This window comes from Plectropomus leopardus, chromosome 12 (assembly GCF_026936395.1).
Source record: "Plectropomus leopardus strain MGB_pleo_1.0 chromosome 12, ASM2693639v1, whole genome shotgun sequence".
In the NCBI taxonomy this organism is placed as follows: Eukaryota; Metazoa; Chordata; class Actinopteri; order Perciformes; family Serranidae; genus Plectropomus; species Plectropomus leopardus.
This window is the reverse complement of record NC_142187.1, coordinates 4,183,676-4,206,138: the sequence shown is the minus strand read 5'-3', so window position 1 is coordinate 4,206,138 and position 22,463 is coordinate 4,183,676. Positions and strand designations below refer to the sequence as shown.

At 39.0% G+C, this 22,463-nt stretch overlaps 1 protein-coding gene across 1 annotated transcript; it reads left to right on the top strand.

The window, feature by feature from the left end:
- Positions 1-1,487: 1,487 nt before the first annotated feature.
- On the top strand, positions 1,488-22,084 carry LOC121951544 (protein Niban 1-like). Its single transcript, XM_042497911.2, has 14 exons — positions 1,488-1,701; positions 5,575-5,705; positions 6,217-6,354; positions 6,452-6,569; positions 7,484-7,645; positions 13,353-13,468; positions 13,553-13,657; positions 15,450-15,612; positions 16,577-16,758; positions 16,894-17,040; positions 17,186-17,296; positions 18,407-18,514; positions 18,618-18,729; positions 19,095-22,084. The coding sequence occupies exons 1-14, from the start codon at positions 1,647-1,649 to the stop codon at positions 20,738-20,740; spliced, it is 3,294 nt and encodes a 1,097-aa protein (XP_042353845.2). The 5' UTR covers positions 1,488-1,646; the 3' UTR covers positions 20,741-22,084.
- Positions 22,085-22,463: the final 379 nt, after the last annotated feature.

The window sequence follows — 22,463 nt, the reverse complement described above, 5'->3', positions numbered from 1 at the left end:
CCAGTGAATGTTTGACTGCACCTACGAGTTGGTTGTCAAACACTCATGTTTTGGTGTGAGATTTTCCTCTGTGTCTTGAGAGGACTCACGGCAGATGTGCTTCCATAAACTCATTTTTAATCCAGAGGGTGCTGATTGAATTTCGCACTCAGCCATCTTCACATATCTCTGCTATGTTCACCCAATAGACTGTCCGGGCGGCTGCTGCACTTCTGCAGTTTAGAGTTCCATGTTCTGCCTTTTTCGGTCCTTCAAAATTAAGTTAGAAAAAAATCGACTTATATGACATATATAAATCGATTCGGAATCATCCACGTCGCAATGCATTCAAGAATCAAATTTTCCCCCTACCCCTAGTATTGACACAGTAAAAGAATGGAAACAATGGAAAATGATCTTGCTGAACAAAACATCTTAGTATCATACATGGTTGTTTGCCACAGAACTTCTGCTATCATCCAAAATACAATGGAAAAGTCCCACAGACTTTTAGACAAGGGAACCATGGCGACAGCCAGAAAAAAGAAACAACATCCCTGGGACACTATAGATATGTTGTTGTAAAACATGGCCCCCTATGACTCCATTTCATCAAGAATGTCCACCTTTTTTTGGATTATTAGCTCATCATGGAGGCATGAGAGAACAACAAAGTTTTCTTTGCGATTAACCCCTTGAAACCTGAGCATATTAGCCTGACTTCTTTCGAAAACATGGGAAGAAGGCAATGAGCAACAAAAGAAGAAAGGACCCAAATATTAGAGAGAGAACAACAAAACCCCAACCCAAATAAACAGACAAACGGATGTGAAAAAAAGAGATTAAAATGAAATAATAAAAATTATGCAACATAATTTTAAATATGTAATTATGGTAATTCTATATATTCTAAAATTCCCCATCTTTTTTTCTTTTTTACTCTAGACCCCCCCCCCCTTTATTTTTTTTAATCTATTAATTCCTTGTTTTTGTGTGTGGAGCATTTTTGCACCAAGTTTCTTTGCCTTTTTCCCATGTTTTGGAAACAAACCCATTTGCTCCGGGTTCACAGGTTTAAACAAAATACATGTAAAAGGCGTCTGAATGCAGCACAAGAAAAGTGATGTCACTCCAGGTCCCAAAGGGTTACACCTTCACCACCGACACACCTTTAGGAGGGTTAAGTATTCCTTTCAAGTACCTTTAATACTCCTTAATTTACCCTCTAAATTAAAAGACCCCTTAGTTTCTTTTGACAACAAAACAGTCAAACCCTTAGGCCTATGTTTTAGGTTTCATTTGTGAAAGACTAACCTTTAAGTGGTAACTCCACTGATGTTAGAGTAACATGCCTCACTGGACCTAAAAATGCTGCCTTGTTTGCGTGTTCACCAGCAGATGGCCCTACAGGGGAGGCTGTGACACTCGTGTCTGGTGTTGAAGCTGCTGAGATGACTGCTGTGACAGATTTCACCTCCTGTTTTACCGCCCCACTCACCACACACTGCCTCACCGCCAAACAGAGGAAATGAGCTGAGCAAAAACCTCTTGACACATCAGAGCAGCTCATTTAGTTGACATACAGGTTTCCTGTGTATACTCTGTGTGTGCACATACACAGAACTGAATTCAGTTTTAATTTGAGAAGAAGGGATTAGAGAAACACTATGGGAGCATCTTCCTCTGGCTTGCTGGACGAGGCTAAAATCAGCAACATCAAAGGTAAAACTGAGAGATATTTTTTCCTACTTTCCTATACAACTACATTTCTATCAGCACTTCTTGTGTGGAATCCTCAAGGAGGACTTTTGGCCGAGGTATCTTATAGTGTATGACTGCTCGATTTGAGGTTTTACAAAGAGAAAAAAACAGATAAATAGAGAGGAAGAGAAGCAGACAGAAAAGTGAAGTAAAGGAGAAATAACAGAAGTGGTCAGGATGTATGTGTGTGTGTGTGTGTGTGTGTGTGTGTGTGTGTGTGTGTATGTGTGTAGGGCTGATGGTAACACTTGTAATCATAGTTATCAGGGCAATATGTGGCATTTTACCGATTATCTGTATATTCACCAATCACCAATCAAATTATTCAATTAAAAAGTGCAAAGAAACTGTTAGCATGGGAAGAACATTTACTTTGTAAAACCACAGGGAGCTACGTTTTTTTTTGAAAAAATATTCATATATTCATAAATAAAAAAAGTTGCTGGCAACTGGCTGCATATGATGCTGAACATATCAGTTTTGCTAAAACATGGCTAAAGGCATTTAAACAAAGTTTTGTGTTAGAGTTTGTTATATTCCAAATTTTAAATATATAAATATTTTCTTTTTTTTTTGGTAATACATATCAGTTCCAAATATTGGTTATCGTTCTCATTTTTCCCCCGTTACAGGTTTTTTTGGGAGAGTTTTTCCCTAGATGATATGAGGGTCTAAGGATAGAGGGATGTCGTATGCTTTAAAGCCTTCTGAGGCAAAATGTGTTTTGTGATAATGGGCTTTATAAATAAAATTGAAATTGAATTGAATTTTAAAAAAAACTGTACTGGTCGACCCCTATTGGCAATGTTAATGTTGGTTTACCATCTGCTTTAAATCTGAACATCGATTTAGAACTAGTTTATCCTCAAATGCCACATTATTTTACATGAGTCTTTATATGTTCTTACAGTTTTAAAATGCACAGTCATACTGTCAAAACTCTTCACACAGTCAGTGGAACAGAAGTTTGTGTGGCCCAAACTGTGAATTATGTTTCATTGCTTTCCCACAAATACAGTACAGTCAATGAGCATATTCTGTAAAATCTATAAACCTTTTTCTCATTCATCCTCCACCAGCCACAAAAAAACACAGGGTTGTTGTATTGGAGAGGAGAGTGGGACTTCTTATCCAGGGCCCCAATTAAAGGGGGGCCCTCCAAGCTCCCTGGAAATAAATGTAAATGTAGACTAACAGCCTAACTTTTTATTCTGGCTTTTGTGTAGTGTCTTACTATCACAATTTCATGGTTGATACTTATTCTATTTATTAAGATCCATTTTCTAAGATCTATTTTCGCTTATTTCCTGTGTTGTTTTGTTTTTGTTTCTTCAATTTAACTGTAAAGCACTTGAAATGCATTAGTTTGGTTTGAAAGGTGCTATATAAATAAAATTTCATTTGGGCAGATTTTTAGAGATTTTCAAACCCAAGTGCTGGTTCGTGGTTTCTGAGGGTATAAAATACAACTACCAAAGTTGAATGTCTCTTCCCCAACTTAAAAAAAAACAACCCATAACTCCCTACCCAGTGCTTCAAAAATGATATCCATCCCCCGTTTTGCACTACTCCCCTCCTCTCTCATTAGTAACCAACAGTCCCTTAGTGTGTTATGAGTGACAGTGTAGGAATTGTTATCTCATGAGACATGTATGAAGTGTTCTGGTTTGGGTGATTTTTGGAGGTAAGATAACCACTTTAGCCAAGATGCATATTAATAAGGCAGACTGTAAGAAGAATTTTAACAAGTTACGTCAGTGATGACTATTGCTTGTTAGAGAAAAAAAAAACTGAATACCGCACTGACACTATTACAGAACAGTTCATTCAAATCTATGGTCATTTTTGGGACGTTGTATCAGACTGCACTTTAAAAGTGTTTCTACATGAGGATGGCATCACATATCATTCGGTGGTCGGTATTAGACAGCTCTAAGCACAGACAGGAAACATGGGGAGGGGTGTGACATGCAGCAAAGGTCCCCGGAAACAACGTGGGGACGTCTGGTTTATGGTACTCACATTAACCACCAAGACACTGGGACAGTAACTTTTTGTCATTGAAAGTGTGATAAATAAAAATGTGTTTTGGGATTAAGGCACACTTTATAATTTTAAATTCAAACTAACTTTAAAATTTAAAATTGACTAACAAAAATTGTACAACATGATGCACTTTGTGAGTTGCTTATGTCAATGTGTGCATTCCTATACATGTTATCAGCACAACCACATCCTGTCACTAATCTGCTACAATGTAATTACAGCCATTTCCAACTATTACATTATTATGGGTTGTCTGATCTGTGTGTGTGTGTGTGTGTGTGTGTGTGTGTGTGTGTGTAAGATGAAAGTCAGTCACAGTGTTTGGGTCACTCTGTAAGTGACCCAAACAATGTGTGATAATGGTCATACAGTGTAAACAAATGATAAACAATAGATTATGACTGAGCCACATTCAAACACATCAAGAGGCTCCAGTTAAGGGAGAACATTTACCCTTCTCATCTCTCTCAAGACATTTGACAAATCTCATACAGACACTGGTTTGAAGATGTTATTAAAGATGGATTTTGCCCTCCAAAAAAGATCTTCAGATCTGTAAATTAATACTTTTGGTGTGATTAAAGAGAATGAGATCTGGAAAAAAAACTATTGACAATTCAGACATGTTAAACAGCATCACACCTGCATATGATTTGTTATGATTCCATCATTAATACTTGAGCATTTTGCCTCTATAGGTAGTAAAAATTGTATCTGTGTTATGTTATGTTATTTCATTTAACATTTCCCCTTTCTAAGCTTGATTAAATCAATCATCATGAGTATTTAACCCCTCAAAACCTTGGACATCTTTCACAAGTATGTAACCTCTGAACTTTAAGCAAAGTGGTATGATTTATTTTAAAAACATGGAAAAAAACAGGCAATGAGCAACTTGGTATGAATTAATTAATTAATTAATATTTTATTTACTTGTATGGTCATTTGTATGACCTGTCCCACATGGGATTATTCAGACACATAAATTGAAATGCAGTATGAAATGTACCATAAATTGCAAAAAAATAAAATAAAATAGTAGATTACAGAAATAATTTTGACAAAACCAGTTGAAATGTCTACAGGAAAAAAATATTTGGAGTCTTTTATTTTATATATTTGGAGACCAATCTTTACTCTCCTTTTAACTCTGTTTTTGGTCTCCAATTTCTGACAAAAATATCTGTCTCTTAAGAAGCTAATTGTACTTATTTGCACTGTATGTCTAACATACATGTCAGAATTGACAATAAAGCTGACTTTGACGTGACTTTGACTAAATACTCAACTATGTTCTGCAGCTGGTCACTATTTTTGTCTGTCTGCTGTTTGGCGCTAAGAGGGTAGTGTACAGTTGGTTTATCACAACTTTTATAAACCTACATCAATGGTAATAAGTTTGATGAGAGTGAACCAAAACAGTAAAGATATGGTGCATAAAATTGAACGATAAGCCAGGTGGGATGTAAACAGCAAAGTATGATGATCATTCTGTGTGGGCTCATCTGTAAGTGTCCACTTTCATATAACATGCTGGCATTCAATCCATTGTTAAAATTTTAAAACATAGTGCAGCTTTTACAGTAATATGCACTTGTTCCCCATTAAAACCAAATCTTGCGCCTATGGTTAGGATGTACTAATTATTCCATGCAATAATTAAATAAGGTGATTATTAATTTTTGAGGTGGAAAACAAAATATTTTTAAAGGGTCCAGATAAACAGAGATAAATACAGTATGATATCATTTTTTAAAAATATGTGCATCTATGTATGTGTGTTTGCAGGACTTGTGGACAGTTCATTCCAGCGCTTCCGTGTGTTTTACTGTCAGCAGTATTCTGCAGCCTACATCGGACATTTACACCAAGAGGTGGAGCCTAAGAAAGAGGGGAGGGGCCTGTTGCTCACAAGAGGGGTAAGAGCTGCACCTGTAGATCTGTCCATCAACACTCAACAATGCCCTGTTAACACTGGCTGACAGGGTGCTCTTACTCCAAACTCGTCAAATAGCGACCTTTGGTCGGTGGTCCTCAGTATCAATGTAGCGAGGCGCCTTTTAGTGTCTGTATGAGACACATTGAGCCACATCATTCTGAGACTCACTCAGCAACTTGTCTTTTATAAAGAGTGAGAAAGTTTGCGTGGAGTGAGATGGAAGAGTAGTAAACACAGGACACGCCACCCATGACAATCCAAAACAGACGCTAAAAGGGTACATAGAGCATAGTGTGACATGTAGAGTCGTTCATTAAGCAGCCACACTTGATGAGTTTGAGGAGAGAATTTTTTGCTGACTACACACATGCTGGATGTGGCAGGAAAATCTGCCAATTTTTGAAAAGGTAAATGTGTAAAGTTTAATGTGTGTGTGTGTGTGTGTGTGTGTGTGTGTGTGTGTGTGTGTGTGTGTGTGTGTGTACTTACAGCCTCAGTATGCTCCAGAGGAAGTGCTGTACCAAGGGAATGTAAAGTTCTCTTGCTGGGATGAGCAGGGAAAGAAATGCAGAGAGAGATACACCATCCTGAGACGTGACTACAAAGTGGAGATACATGAAAACATGGAGGTGAGACTCACATATATACACACTCACGAAAATCATTCATAATACAAATGAAATGTATGCTAGTACTGGAGATTGTTTTCTCTGTTTTCACCTGTAGTCTTTCAATCGTGGATGTGCAGCAAAGTTGGTCCTCCAGCCAGCAGGGGGCAGTGTGTTCACCACAGAGGAGGAGTCCAGAGCTCACTTGGAGCAGACCTGTGCAGGAATACTCAATGGTAATTTTAACATATTCCAATATCCAACAGAAGAACACATTGCACATCTATCACATGAGACGGGTGCGTTGGAGAGGGACGGATTGACCAAAAGGACTCCCACACACTGTCTAATGTGCAATATCACTTTTATTTGTGAGATTTCAGTACTAGACCTTCATTCTGATCGCCTGATGAAGTTCTAGCACAGAAACGTTGCAAACAAAAGTGGCATTACAAGTTAGACAGTGTGCAGAAGTCCCTTTTACAATTTATTCCAATGTAACAACATCTTTACAGAAGTTAACAATAGCTCGATTCTGGGTTCACAACAAGCGGCTAACTATGGCTAATGAAGCCAATGTGAAAGTACCCAAAATTGTAGTTTCTCAGATTCTCAAATGATGTCAGAAAGGTGTGGGCCCTAAAGTTAGACAGATGTTAAATTTTGGTTGGAATTATAATCAGGTTGAGGATATTTTAAATGTCTGCTGTGTTAGAAATCCATGTTGTGTTGTTGCAAACTTCATGTTGCTTGGCAGACACTGGGTTTGTTTTCCATACCTTATGATCAAACATTGTTATTTACATCAAGAAGAAATTGGCATGAGATGTTAAGAGAACGTGGGATTTTTGTTAATCAACAACACAACTTGAAACCAACAAAATATCACCTGCCTTCAGTAATGTGCATCAGATTGATGTTGGCATTAGATGTTGTCCTGCCATTGAATTTTGGTCACTTGAAATTGTAACTTTAATTCAACCAAACATCAACATCTATCAACATTGGTGGCCAGCTAATGAGAAATGACCAGTTTGATCAACATTACAGGATTGAGCATTGTTCATGGTTAATGCCGCTAATTCATGTTTCAGAAAAAACAGTCAAGCAATATCTGTAAACTGTTGTGTGTGTCCATGTGTGTGTTTAGGAGTGAAGGAGGATTCTTCTTCAGTGGTATCGTCTCCAGCTGCCCTTGCTGTGTATCTGCACCTGCCTTACATGGGCCATACATGCTTCCTGTTCCAACAGGAAGAGGAACGAGATAACTTTCTGTCTACCCTCAAGACTTGCATTAGACACGGCAACCTTGGTAAGACACACACTCACCCACACATTTGCTAATGTAATGCAAGCTGTAGCTGAAAGTGGGGGCTAACTCTCGTCGGAAGAAAACAACCCTTATAAAGTCTCAGCTGCCAAAGAGAATCGTTCAAACATATTTGGAAATGCACTTATTTACTTTCTTTCTAAGAGATGAGAAGATGATGATGATAGTTACAGATATCGTATTACAGTTACGGTGAAACAGAGCTGAGAAATATGTAACTCACTAACAGAATCTAAGGTTATATTTCATCAGCACTGCTTAGTTTTACCGTTTGATTCAAGTTTTTTCGGCCTCCATTTTCACTGTGCAGAGAGCAGTATGTTGCCCACTTCCTGTTAACAAGCTCTCGCTATTACAGCTAAACAGGGCACTAAAACATGTTTCCACAAACATTTGGGGCAAGAAATAGGCAGTGCAGTATCATAATTTGGATTTATATTTGATCAGCACTGCCTAGTTTAGGTGGGTCATACTACCGTTTGATGCAAAGATGGTTGAAAATCAGCAAAGTATCCTTCAAGAAGAGATGATATGTCAAACAGCTTTCTCTGACATGAAACTATATATTGCCTTATTTACTACACGTCTCTGTTATAGTCTTTCTTAATCTTTTATGGCCAGTAGCTCAGGCTAGTAAATATTAGCTTATACAATCAAACTTTTTGAGTGACTCACCTGCCTGACCCAGTTCCCTGACTTGGCTGTGATTCACTGATGAACATTTCAGTGGTTTGGTACCTCGTAAATGTTGGCTTTGTATGTTTCTGAAAACCACAGAAAAGTAACATTTTTAACTTATAATGTAGCGGATATGACAAAACTTAACGTTTCTACAATGCTGTGGTTTACGTGGTTAGGTTTAGGCACAAAAACTACTGGTCATGATAAGGAAAATGGATCTTTTGGGTTAAAATACCTGGTTTTAGTGGGACAATCACCACTGGAAATGTTGTTGATGTGTTGCCAAAAAACAACTGTTTTTTTGTTTGTTGATCTCTAACAGTGGTCTGCAGCTGGCAGCCATCCCACTAAGTCACTTACTCACTCGATGAAAAGAGAACTATGTCACTTCAGAAATATTGATATGATTCGTATATAATGTAAAAAGGTAAGGTATCCATGGTTTTCAGAAATGCACAATGCCAACATTGGCTTCTAGTGACTGAGCTGACTCAACCTCTAACTTGATTTTTAATCTGAATACAAAGAGAAATGTAAAAATGACAGTTCATGGTTTTAGAGATGCTGAAACTATTTCTTGGTTACAGCACGCCAAACAACCCCCTATTATCACACATTGTCTACTTCACTTTTTTTGCTTTCGAGTTACTAATTAAACATTTGAGATACAACATTTAGTATTTTCGTGCTAAGCTAGTCCTTGCTCCTGTTTTCTACATTTGTAAAGAAAGCAAACATGCTTATTTTCCAAAATGTGAAATTAATCCCAAAAATATTGACAAAGAATTAAATCAATTAAAACAAGAAAATATGAAGTACCTAAAAAAAAAGAGATATCATCAATAATATAGGTGATGTTAATTTAAAACTGACCAGTGATGCACAACACCACATGCCTTAAAATGTACCCTTTTAAAAAATCTGAACAGTTTTTTTTAACTGCCAAAATGGTATTTGAGTCATAACCACCATCTGCTGAGGTGGTGCGGGCCCTCTGATGATTTAAACAGGTCTCAACACTTTAACGTGTCTGTAATGTCAGATGAGATTATTTAAACCCGCTGAAAAGTGAGAATTGTCTTACTGGCTGGCTCTTTGTCAATTTGTCATTTGTGGTGGCAGTTGCCCTGGCGACAGATAAAAATATTAATGCTGTTGACTTCCTGTGTGGTTAGCAAGGATACAAAGCAAAAGCTACTGCTTTACTTTAAGTCATAAGGTTGCGAAAGTATGGCATGTCATATCTGCACAGCTACTAAGATACTGTCAGCCGAAACAGGAAACAACAAACAGCTGGCCAGCAGTGACTTAAAGTGTCGACCTTATTAATTCCAAAATAATATATGAGTCTTTTTCTCTTCCAAACAACATTTTAAATTTACTCTTATTACGTTTTTGGAACTTTAATTCTTTGATTTAATAAACTAGAGATGGCTCCCTCTAGTGTCAAAAATAAATAACATGAAACAAGTCTTGACAAGCATTTCTGTTTCATTTTACCAGATAAAATTGAGTAAACGGGGGAACTTCCACAAAAAAAAGACATTTCTCTTTTTCTCTTACAAGATTACCAAAGTAAGTCTTATTGAAATTCCTTTGAGATGCACCAATCAACTTTGTTTTTTAAATAACAATGGGTCAAATGACCTTGGGTAACATGAAACAAGTTGCTTATAGCAACAACTCACATCAGCTCTACTGAGCATCTTTTAGCTCATGTTTTTTGGTGCTCTTGCCCACATCCTTACTGTTCCAATTGAGTCTCGGTGCTCTCATCAACTTACTTTACAGCAGCAGCAGCAAGCCGTTTTCATCTCACAACCCGCCCAGCACCAAACAGTAGACTAACAAAGCTGGCAACCAGCTGGTGATCATAGTTTAGCATTTGCTGGCATACTTTTTCTGTCTCTCATGTTGGTGGATACCAAAACAGAGCGAGAAGTAGAGCTAATATTTAATTAAGACTAAGCATACATAAATGCTAATGTTGCTTCATGTCTGCTAGATGTTTAAACAGGCAATTGTTTGCTAACACATGAGCAACTTTATAAGGTGATAACATGTCAAATGTTATGGTCAGCCTGGACTCCTGGCCATAAAAAACATTAAATACAGTGTTCATTAAGCTGGTTTACGGTCTTTTGAGATGATGCGTATAATTTTGAGGAAAAAAGGCATTTCCTTGGGAAATACAGTAAGACGGTTTAGGTGCAAAACGTTGGATAGCAGGGTTGGTAGCTTATTTAATGTTGCTACTTGAGAAGATCAGTAATATTGCTGTGCTGAATACTAAACCAATGTGTTTTAAACACCCATACACGTTGTACCTTAAAAGGCCCAGTGTGTGGGATTTAGCGGCAACCAGCAGTGAGGTTGCAGGATGCAAAACTGAAACTTGCAAACAACTGAGAACTACGGTGGTTGATGCAAAAATGTGAATGGCCTTATCTAGATACAGTGTTTGCTGTGTTAGTTCTGGGCTACTGTAGAAATAACATATCACACACCACAACAGAGGACCTACTCCATATCAGACCCTAGGGAAGTGTGCCAGACTTTGCCAAGCCAACTTGACATCAAACCAAGTGACTACAACTTGATGGGTCACATAATGCCATTAGGCCCCAAAAGACATACTTTTTCCCATTAGCATGCAATGTAAAAGAGACATCTGTAAATCGGTGTATACATTTTTGTAAGCATCAAAACCCACATGAAATGACCGTCAGAATTTGATCCATTCAGTCCAATGACATTTTTAAAGTCTCAAAGAGCCCCAAGATTAAATCGTTTTATCCTCATTCAGATTGGAGAGGGGCTAAATTGAAGTTAGCTGCTTGGCAGGCAGAGAGTTCTATTGCGCCTGCTCTACTTACAGAACAACTCCAATTTTCTACCCTGGTAGTTGAACTTTATTGGCTTCATGCATAACTAAACGAGTTTCAGGGGTAACAAAAGGTAACAAAAACACTACGATTCTTAGTTCAAGATGATTATACACCTAAGACAAACACTGTAATAAATATTATATTTCTGCCAATATGTCCCCTTCAGTCCTTCACACTGCACCTATAAAGCTCATCTGAAAGGGAATTGAGCTGCATTTTTTCCCCACTGAGCACTAGGCCTCTCTAACAATGTCTGTTGTTACCAGATTTTCCATTGGCATTTTTGCCACACCTAATAAATCCATGTCACACTGATTTGCGTTTTCATTACCATTTTAAATGCACCATGTCGTACTTAAGATGGACCATCTCCAGAGTCAGCCCAAAGGGCGCCCTACTGCCACCAAGCTGGTTGCAGTGATGTGAAATCAAAATTTTAAATTGTAAAGGAAATTATGTCACCACATTTGGTGAGTGTGTGTGTGTGTGTGTTTTCTGTCAACTGAGTGACTGTTTTGTACTTCAAACTGTATTCCTGGTGTACCCTTAAAGCACTGGAGCACATCACATGTCAGTGACATCAGCAGGGAAATGATTTCATGCTGCCTGCTTCAGTTTTGAGTGGCACAAGTGTGAATTACACTGATGGTGTTAATGATAAATATACTTACTCAGCATTTGTATAGCTTTCTGTTCCTCAAACATCCTCCATCAATTTAGAATGCCCAAAAACTTTAATGGGGAACAAGATCACAAAAGAATTAATATTGGGATATAAAACGGAAGAAAACAGGACATAAATTAGAGATGTGAAACCTAAAACTACTAAACACAGCAAGACCAGAACTAACTGCAGAGTCTGAACAACAGAAATTATAGCAGTGACTGGGACACATGCATGATGTGACGCAAGAATCACATTTACTTTTGTGAGAGATTTTTAAGGCCAACCCCAATAATATTTTAGTCTATTTCTCAATACTTTGAGTATCTCTCTCAGCTACAAGCCCATAGTTCCTACTTAAAATGTAATTTTTAAAATAACAAATCACAAATATATACTGTATTTTTTACATTATTATTTTTGGGGCGTTTAATGCCTTACAGGAGTTCACCCTGAAATCAGAAATACATAGTCTTACCTGTATTACTAAAGGACTATCTTCTTTCCTGAACTACACTCAAACGTGCATCAACTCACAGAAGGAAGTGTGCACTACTGCTAGCTCACCAAGCACCACTGAACTAGCTTATGTTATTGCTTAGCCGAAGAAGACGCCATTAATGTTTACATCTTATGCTATCATGAGCACAAATCTCTTGTCCATGAGTAGATGCACACTTCCTTCTGCGCAGTGATACAATTGGTGGGTTTAGTTCAGTAGAAAGAAAATAGATCCTACATGAAACTGCTCACAACAAGGTCTGTGGATTATCTTGAGTAACCCGCTTCAGTAGTAAGAAAATAGTTCCTACATGAAACTGCTCATGAAACTTTTTTTTTAACTGAACTACACCAGACAACCGTATCACAACGTAGAAGGCAGCGTGTATCTAGCAACATTAGCTAGGTCTGTGGTACTGGGTGAGCTAGCAGTATATACACGCTTGCTTCTTCATGGAGATATAGTTGGTAGGTGTAGTTCAGTAGAAAGAAAATAGTTCCTTCATGAAACTGCTCACAAGATATGTATATAACCTTGAGTAACCAGGTCCTGATTTTTGGAATGAGACTTTGCTGTTTAGTTTTTTAATTTTTTTTGTTTGTTTGTTTTGGGGCTTTTTGCACCAAAAGTCGCAAACCTAATCCAACCCTTCCTCAACCAGAGAACCACAACGGATCCTGAAGGAGCTTGTCTGTAGTTTTTAATAAACGTTACTCAAACAGGGCCAAATAGTGCACTTGTTGGGGATTATTTTAAGTGGCGGATTAATCTACATTTGGTTGTAAGGAAGGAACATGTCACCCAGTGCAACAGTGTGACTCACAATGTTTTTACTAATTTTTGGGAAAACAATGGTGTTGTATGGCACAGAGAAAGAAGATATATTAAACTTGAGACACACACAGTAGTTGAAACATGATTTCAACCAATTTCCTTTATATCTCCTTTCTGTAGACCCCTGGTGTGATTCATCCTATGAGAGCCAGGCGTACATTCGAGCCCTCCAATTCTACCGACAGGACAAAGGATGCTATGACTCCTGGGAAATGCTGCTGGGCACTGAGGAACAAGTCAGCAAACACACACACCTCCGCTTTCTGTCTGTTTCTGGTGTTCCTTCTCTTGCTTATTAAAATGTGTGTTTGCATGTGTAGGTGCTGGCTTGCCAGGTGATGGAGGAAGTGTTGCCATGGTTACAAAGCCAACTTCAGTCTAGAGTGAAGGGCAAGAAGACTGAAAGGATACGACAGTGGTTGGCAGTGAGTTGAATTTATACACCAACCAACACGACAGAGGTGTGATGAAAAGTCAGGCTCAAATATACTAAACCCACATCAAAGAAGTAGCAATGACGAAAGCCAACTGGTGCGTTGCCTCATGTTGCCTGTGTCTCAGCCAAAACATTTTTTCATGGACACACTGAAGATCACAACTGATGGCCAATGAGCACATCCCTCCTGCAGCTGTGTGATCACAGTGATTTCAAAGAAATTAAACCAATTTACTCAGGGTTCAAAGGGTTAAATAGCTTTTGAAAGGCGTCTGAACACAGCACAAGAGAACAGTAAGGAAGAATTCATGCGCAACTAAATTCAGAATTCAGAAACTGAAGTTGAATTCTGAAATTAAATAACACAGATTTTATCCTGAAAATGCACTTGTACATATCTTTATATTAATGTATAAAAATGTGTGTTTATTATATGTGAAATAGGTCACATAACAACACACCCACAGGCATTAACGTGTAACTATACTGTTCCCACAACTCTAGGGAGCTTTTTAGCATCTTTTAGGTTGTTGGTTGTTTTGGTTTTGTCGCCCACAGCTTTACTGTTTTGGTTCACTCTTACTACTTCTATTAATCTAATTTCCAGCAGCAGCTGGCACCTGATAAACCCACTGTGCACCACCTGCCCAGCACCAAACAGCAAACACAGTGAAGCATTTAGTGGTTAAAGAGCAAGATATTTTTCTCACATGATGGTGGAGACCAAACCAGAACTAAAAGCAGAGTGAATGTTGGACTAACATTCATCCAGTCGCCACAAACACAACTCCAAATGAATTCTAATGTAGCTCTGTGTCTGTTGGAAGTGTTAATTTGCCAAGTCACCACAAGAAAATGTTGGCAATGTGCATTTCTGCAAACCACAAATGTTACATTTCTAAAGTGAACTTGTCATAGGGAGTTGGAGGGGATGGTGGGTGGCATGACACACAGGCAGCCTGCAAAGCTGCAGATCACTGCAGACCACTGTTCAAGACCAACAAACAACAAAAGCTATTGTTTTTTATTAACTAATCATGCATATCCACAACTTTTTAGCCCCTTAACATGTTTTTTTTAGCAACCATAGGTGTTAATCTCAGCAGCTTTTCAGCCCCTAAATGTAAACATTTTTTTTGTGACTTGTGGCATTTTTTCCAGCTACTTTTTAACCGCAAACGTGGGTGCTATTTCGCATTACTTCTTGTCTAGCTGGTTTGTGCTCCCCAAACCAGAAATTTAAGCAGAAAAGAAAAAAAGAAACACTTCTCATCATAACCAATTGGCTTTTGCGCCTAAACATAACCACATGTCAACCACAGCATTGTTGAAATGTCAAGTTTCAACATATCAACTACAGAATAACATGCAAATATAAAGTATCCATGGTTTGTAGAAACCTATAATGCCATCCTTTTTTCTGGTAATCAGGTTGGTTTTAATGGGTAATTGGTTTTAATTTGCCTCAACAACTTTACAAGGTGAAAATATTACAGCTTGTAATGTTGCCCTTAAGTGGCCACAAAAAGCAATGAATGCTTTCAGTGCAATGCAAAGTACTCAGTCGTTCCTTTCCACTAATTTCTGATTATTATCTTATAAATTCTGTCTTCTTAGAATACTGCATCAGCTGTTTTAATTTAGATATTAATCACATTTGCAGCTTTAAACCCTGTAAATACTATATTTCATCCTGTGTTACACTGAACACAACTGTTAACAATTTGGCATATATGAAACTAAATGTTTTATGGTATCATGTTATGTTTGTGTAATCACAGACAGTGCAGGCCACCTACACGCTGGTGCTGGAACAACTTACTGCAAGTCTGGAGGCTCTGAGGGAGGAATGTCGTCAGACAGCATCAGCCAATCAGGCTCTAATCAGATCCAACCTGGACCAGATAATGTCCTCTCACCTCTTTCTGGAGGAGAAAATCAGAGGTACTGAACCAGTAAAGTTTTTAACACACCTGAAAAATGACTGACTGTTTTGGAAGGTCAAACACAGCACTGTTAACTTTTCGAAACATAAGCAAACTGGTTTGATTTTTTTTCAAAAACATTAGGGGAAAAGGCAATGATCAACTTAACAATACATGCCCCCGAAAAATAGCAGGAAATTACCTGAAAAAAAGCAAAAGAAATGAATAAATAATAATATAATAAATCAGCAAAACAAATGTTTACATAAATAAAGTAAAAAATAAAACCAAAAAAGTGTAGAAAATTTAAAAATGTGTATTTTTTTCTGTAACAAATTTTAAATATACATTTATAATGACTATGAATACACTTAAAAGTTCAATAAAATATTCTTTAAAAAATAAATAAAATAATGACTATGAATGTAGTTTTCTGGACATGTTCCCATAATTTTGATAATTTCCTAATAATTCTTCCCCCTTTTTAAAACAAATGTTCAGCTCATTTTCTTTGTTACAGTTTACTAATTTCTAGTCATTTGTGGGACATCTCTAACCATGTTCTACAATTCTACAATTCTACAATTTCATTTAGCAGACGCTTTTATCCAAAGTGACGTACAACACAAGCAAGAATTTAGACTTAAGGAAAAAACCCTTAGTAAGTGCAAAAAGTGCTTCAGGTGTGATTGGTCACAGGTATTGCCGTATAGTGGCAGAAGAAGTGCCGCACACCCCCTGTTGCTCAATGGCTTTGCCCCATCTTCTTGAAAAAAATCAAACCACTTTGCACAGGTTTCAAAGGGTTAAACAGCTTGAGAGTCGTCTGAAGGCTGCTCAAGAAAACTGAACTAGGTTTTAAAAGGATAAACCAACATCTAGGGCTGCAATATCAGCTTCCTGTCTGATAAGAGTCCTACAGTAACCTACAAAAAGTCACAGTAAACATTTTGTGTCCCTATATGTGCGTGCATATGTTGCAGCATGTATACATGAAGAAGCAGAGAAAGTATGCAGTGAGTCTGTAGCACCCTACCTGTCCTCCATCCTTGAAGCTCTGACGGAAAACATAAGTGCAGGGATTCAGGGGATGCGACACAAACTGCACACACAGATGGACTCAGCCTTCACACACACAAACGGAGGAACAGAGGACACAAAGAAGGTGAGAGACCTTTGTGTCAGCTGTGTATGCATATCTGATTCTTTTCATTTTTTTGCCCCAAACTTAAGCTCACATTACCCAAGTCAAATTCTATTAATACCTGGTTTAAAATCTGGTTTTGTGTGTGCTCTGCAGGCCTTGTCCACTCTGCGCTCCATCAGTCTGGATCAGAGCTATGGGCAGGTGGAGAGCCTGACAGAGAAACTTCAAAAGTTAAAGCAGCGCTTTGGACTGAACAGCCCTCAGAGGCTGGTTAACTCTGCACACCTGGAAATGGAGCAGGTACGGAGCAGTGCTAGAGGTTCAGTCATGGCCTTCATTTGAGTTTGGCAAAGTACAACATTCAATACAACCAAGACCTTTTAATAAGCCTGAGCAAAACAGAGAAAGTTCTAAGCCCTCAGTACTTCTCATTTGAATGTTCCAGCTGTTGGATAGCACTGTGTACACCTTAGAGCTGTTCCTCCAGTCATCAGCCAGACTACAGCCGTCTCAAATTCCTGTCAAGATGGAAAGAGCCAAAGAAAGAGTCCTGAAGGTAAAGGTGGCAAGGAATACTTTTTCAGCTTTAGAAATCAAGCTTGTATGACACTGCATGCACCAAAGTCAGTTTATGATTAAACTCAATTGGAATAATTTTTATGGCTCCATGCCGACAACAGACATAGCAGTTAGCACATAGACATAGAAATTTACATGTTACATGTTACATGTTTTGTTATGTTAACAGTTAGTCCAAATTTCTTCAAATTTGACACAAATGTGCACTTGGACTCCAAGATGATGATATTCTGATTAGATTTTGGTGGTCATAGGTAAAAGGTCAAGGTCATTGTAACCTTATCTGTCTCAGTCTTGTGAACATATTTCAAGAACACCTTAAGGTTTTGGGGTTTCTTTTTTCAATTTGATTTTTTTTCTTTAAATTTTGCACAAACATCCACATAGACCCCAGGATGAATTGAGAACATTTTGGTAGTCAAAGGTCAAGGTCACTTTGACCTCACACAACATGTTTTTTGCAATAACTCAGGAATTCATATGCTAATCATTACATTTCACACAAATGTCTAATAGGAGAGAATTATAAAGTGTTGACATTTTATATTCAAAAGGTCAAAGCGACAATAAAATATTCAGCTAAAAACACTTTTCTGGCTATAAGTCAACATCATATCCCAGGAACAGAGAGGGAGACATTTGGTCAGATACTGAACAAAGGACTCTAATCTTTGGTGTTCACCTTGAAACCGTGCTGATTGTAGAGGTCTTCCTTTTTACAAGCATGGGTGTAAACTGTAAGTGTAAGTGACTGGTGTGCAAAGGTATACATCTGCACAACTGTAATTCTAGTTGTGGGTGTGGGTTATGTAGTTATTTACTGCATATGGATAATCATTTAGGGTCAATGTTCTCCACAAAATATTATTTTATAGATTAAAATTAGTTTTAGGTATGATATTAAAATACATTATTTTTTGTCCACAGTAAAGAAGTCCTATATACTCAGAGGTGGAAGAAGTACTCAGAACTTTTACCTAAGTGAAAGTTGCAATACTACAGTGTAGAAATGTTTCAGGTCCTACATTCAAATCTTATGAATGAAAAGTCTCTCTCTCTCACTGTGTGTGTGTGTGTGTGTGAGCAGCAGCTGGACTATGATAGTAGAGTTGTCCAGAGGAGGCTCTATGAGGAAGCTCTGCTGAAGATCACTCTGCCCGCTCTCAGCAGCAAAATGGACAGCAAGTGGAAGAATGTAGGTCAAACGCACTGCTCTGTCTCTTCAGTGGAAACATTCCTACTCTTTCTCATTTCACTAGTTTGAGTCTACCAAGTATCACATTTTCTTCTCTGTTCAGGAGCTGCAGCAGTTTGAGCAGTACATTTTCTCAGACTACAGCAGTTTCATCCTGGTTCGTAACATCTATGATGATGTACTGCAAAGCATCCTCAGCAAGGAGATAGAGACAGGTAAACACTGGTGGCTGCCACTCCAAAGTGTCCTAGGACCTTTGGGACCCAAATTAGCAAATCGTAGGACAGCAAAGGAATGCCCTGCTCTCCCTTTGATTGGCTAGTACTACTAATAAGTATTAATAACAGTAATAATTATTAGTAGTAGTAGCACTTGGTGCCTTCGTCTGTTGGATTGGTTAGGTTTAGCATGTACAATGGGAGTGGTTGGGGTTAGGATAAGAACGTCATGTTGGGCCAATCAAAGGCAGAATAAGGCACATTAAGGTTGGCCATTTCTTTGCCATACTAGCTAGGATTCACACATTTGGGTCCTGTAAATTTATGCATTTGCTGAACATACCTGTCTGTCCTCTCCTCAGCGGTCCAGGATGCAGCCAGTAAGAAGAGCAACAATCTCTTATTGGACACCTCAGACCTGGCCATTAGTCAGTACAGTCTGCTGGGCCTGACACCACCTCGCTCTGCGCCGGACAGTCCAGCCACTTCTGCTCGAGACTCCTCAGCAGCGGCCGCTGAAGATCCAGAACCTGCTCCTGTGGTGGAGGAAGGAGGTCAGAAAGTCCCTAAGAATGAGCCAGATCTTAACACTGATGCCAAACCTGACCCTGGTGTGACTCAAAGCCGTGACCAGAGCACAGTGTCTCCGTCTCCTGTGATTGTTGTGACCCAACAGTTCGATGAATCTGCAGCTGAGGAGGCTTCTTGCATCGAGGAAACCAGAGAAGAATTCCAGCTTGCTACTTCCGCACCTTCTAAGATGGAGTCAGCTACAGCTGAGCCTTCCAGCACAGCCCCAACTGACTCTGATGCAGCTGAAGTTGGTACACCAACCTCAGATTCCACCAATCCCATCACAGACTCCCCCGATCTTCTAATGTCCAGTCTATCCTCGCCACAGTCCACAGATGCTCCAGCTGCATGTGCTCAAAGTGATCCACCTGCAACGCCAGAAAGTTCTGCAACACCTGACCTCTCAACCTCAGTTACAGTGACAGAAGACACCTCGGACCAGCATCCCTGCCCCTCATCGTCACCCCCACCTTGTACAGATACTTCAGTTAAAATCAGGCTTGGGTCACTATGCGAGGCCATTGGTTGCGACTCTGTGGCACCTTCTGTAATGCAGACGATGGAACGGCAAACCACTGACAGAGCTGTCTACTTGACAGGACAAATAAAGGACAACTGGGAGGTGGAGAGGGTCAAAGAAGAGAAACAGTTAGAGGCAGCAGAAGAGGTGGAGGTGCATGAGATAGTCAAAGAGGAGAAAAAGATAGAGGCAGCAGAAGAGGTGGATGTGCGTGAGAGAGTCAAAGAGGAGAAACAGATAGAGGCAGCAGAAGAGGTGGAGGTGCGTGAGAGAGTCAAAGAGGAGAAACAGATAGAGGCAGCAGAAAAGGTGGAGGTGCGTGAGAGAGTCAAAGAGGAGAAACAGATAGAGGCAGCAGAAAAGGTGGAGGTGCATGAGATAGTCAAAGAGGAGAAAAAGATAGAGGCAGCAGAAGAGGTGGAGGTGCATGAGACAGTCGAAGAGGTGAAGGAAGAGACACAGACAGGAGAAGAGAAAGAAGAGGAGATAGAAAAGGAAAGAAGTGAAGAGCAAATGAAAGGTATAAACCAATCAGTGGGTGAGACCGTCAATGAAGGCTGCCGATCGTCTGAACCCCCAGCAGAAAGCACCACTGCCCTCACCACAGAACAGAGGGAGGGTGAGGAGAGAATAGATGGTGAGGAGAAAGGTAGTAAGCCTGAGACTGAGAAAAGAAAAGAAGATGAGGAGGAAGCAGAACAGAGAGGAGTTTGTGTGGAAAATGAAGGAAAGAAAGAGAAAGACAAAGAGGAAAAGGAGGTTTTTCAAAGCACGCAGCCCGTCGAATCACAGCCAGAGAGTACCACTGAACTGCCACTGGACAGTGTGGCTATTATCAGAGAACTTGTGACTGAGATTACTGAAGTGGAAACTGTGGTCAGCCCTTGCCCCAATGGCAGCCATACAGATATGTAGTCATTGCAATCGACTGGAAGATCTTCCAGCCAGATGTCCTTTACTATTACCTTCCTCAAAGTTTCTAAGTAAAAGGAACATTTCTTGGATTTATGTGGACGCCCAATCAGTGTTGACGGTATATATAGTCCGTAAAACAATATATTCCTCGGTGTGTGCTATGTTTGAAGATGTGTGCCAGCAGTGCCTACATATACTAAGATGCAAATCTGAGTCCTTGGATGACAAAAGGATGGCCTGGCTTGCTCTGCCTTAATGGGGGTAACTCATAATGAGAGGAGTGCACGTTGTTCCTTCGCTATCCAAGGATTCGCAAATTTGCTACCACGACGCATTGTGCACAAGCCAAAACACAGTGTTGGGAATCAAAAAAACTCACTCAATATTCATCTGCCCTCTCAGATCTGCTGGTCTTGGTTGTCTTTGCCAGTTTTTCTTCAGCATTCTGAGGATCTTCAGTACTGAAAAATTTTCATGCATAGTAACACACACACACAGGCTCTCAGAGTCAGCATCCAACAAAATCTGCAAACAATGGGATTCATTGCAGCATGACTCAGGTTCTGTTGGCATTGTAGGGCAGTTTGAGCAAAGGGACCACCAGTCGAAACTCCGCTGCACTGTAAAATGTTTCCTGGTCTGTAATATCCTCTGCACTCATATTTTGCGATGCCATTTTTACTGTTGGAAGTGGAGCTAGTTTGCAATACAAGCAAAGACAACAGGGAGTTCTGTTTTTGAGTTAAATACGAGTACAACCCCAAATACCCAGAGACAATATCAAACCTCTTCTTCCATTTTGAAAAAATATTGTCAATCCACACAAACCAAATCAATCTGGAATTGAACCTGAGACCTGCCATTTCCCAAGTCAAGACCCCACGGACTGAGCTACTGCTGTTCCAACCTGTAGTTCTGCCTGCCTCCAACAACATCACCATCATATCAAATAATAATGCTGGATGAAGGAATAACAGATTTTGCAGCTGTGAACTTCACTTTCTTGGTAAATATAGCATCCACTCAGGAATTGACAGCATTTACTATCAACACTGATTGGACGTCCACATAAAAGGTGGCGAATTTTCCCTTTAATTGTACAGTGAACATTAGCGAATGAGGAAGGAAAGTGAGAAAAAACAAAAAGAGGAGGAAGGAAGGTTAACCTTTTATATTATTACTGCATCACATTTTTTACTACCACATTTTGAAGTCAAAAAGCTTTTTTTTTTTTTTTTAAATAAAAGCTACAAATTATTTTGAATTCTGCTGTTTGCATTGCTTTGTTTTTTCCACTTACATTGAAATGGGAAAAAAAGACTCAATAAAGATGGAAAAACTTGATCTTAACTTGCATTCACTGTTTTGTCAGCTATTTGACCGACACTTACCTCTAATCGCATTATAAATTTATTGGTATGTTGATATAGTTAAGGTCTTACCAAACATCCAGCAGAAACGGAACAAAAATATCATTTATTCTTAGTCATGTATCTGTCGACGGACATATGTGTACTTAATCACTCTGCTTTTAGCTCTGTTTTCGGTCTCCACCAATTCTAGTGATATATTTGGCTCATATACTCTGCCATTAATTTTGTCTATCTGCAGGGAAGTAAAAAAAACTTTAAGTGGATAAAAACCTCCCTAATATTAAAAAAAAAAAACCCCAATTACCTCTTCAAAGAAAATGATGTTTTCAGTTGGATTTGTTTCTCTGTCT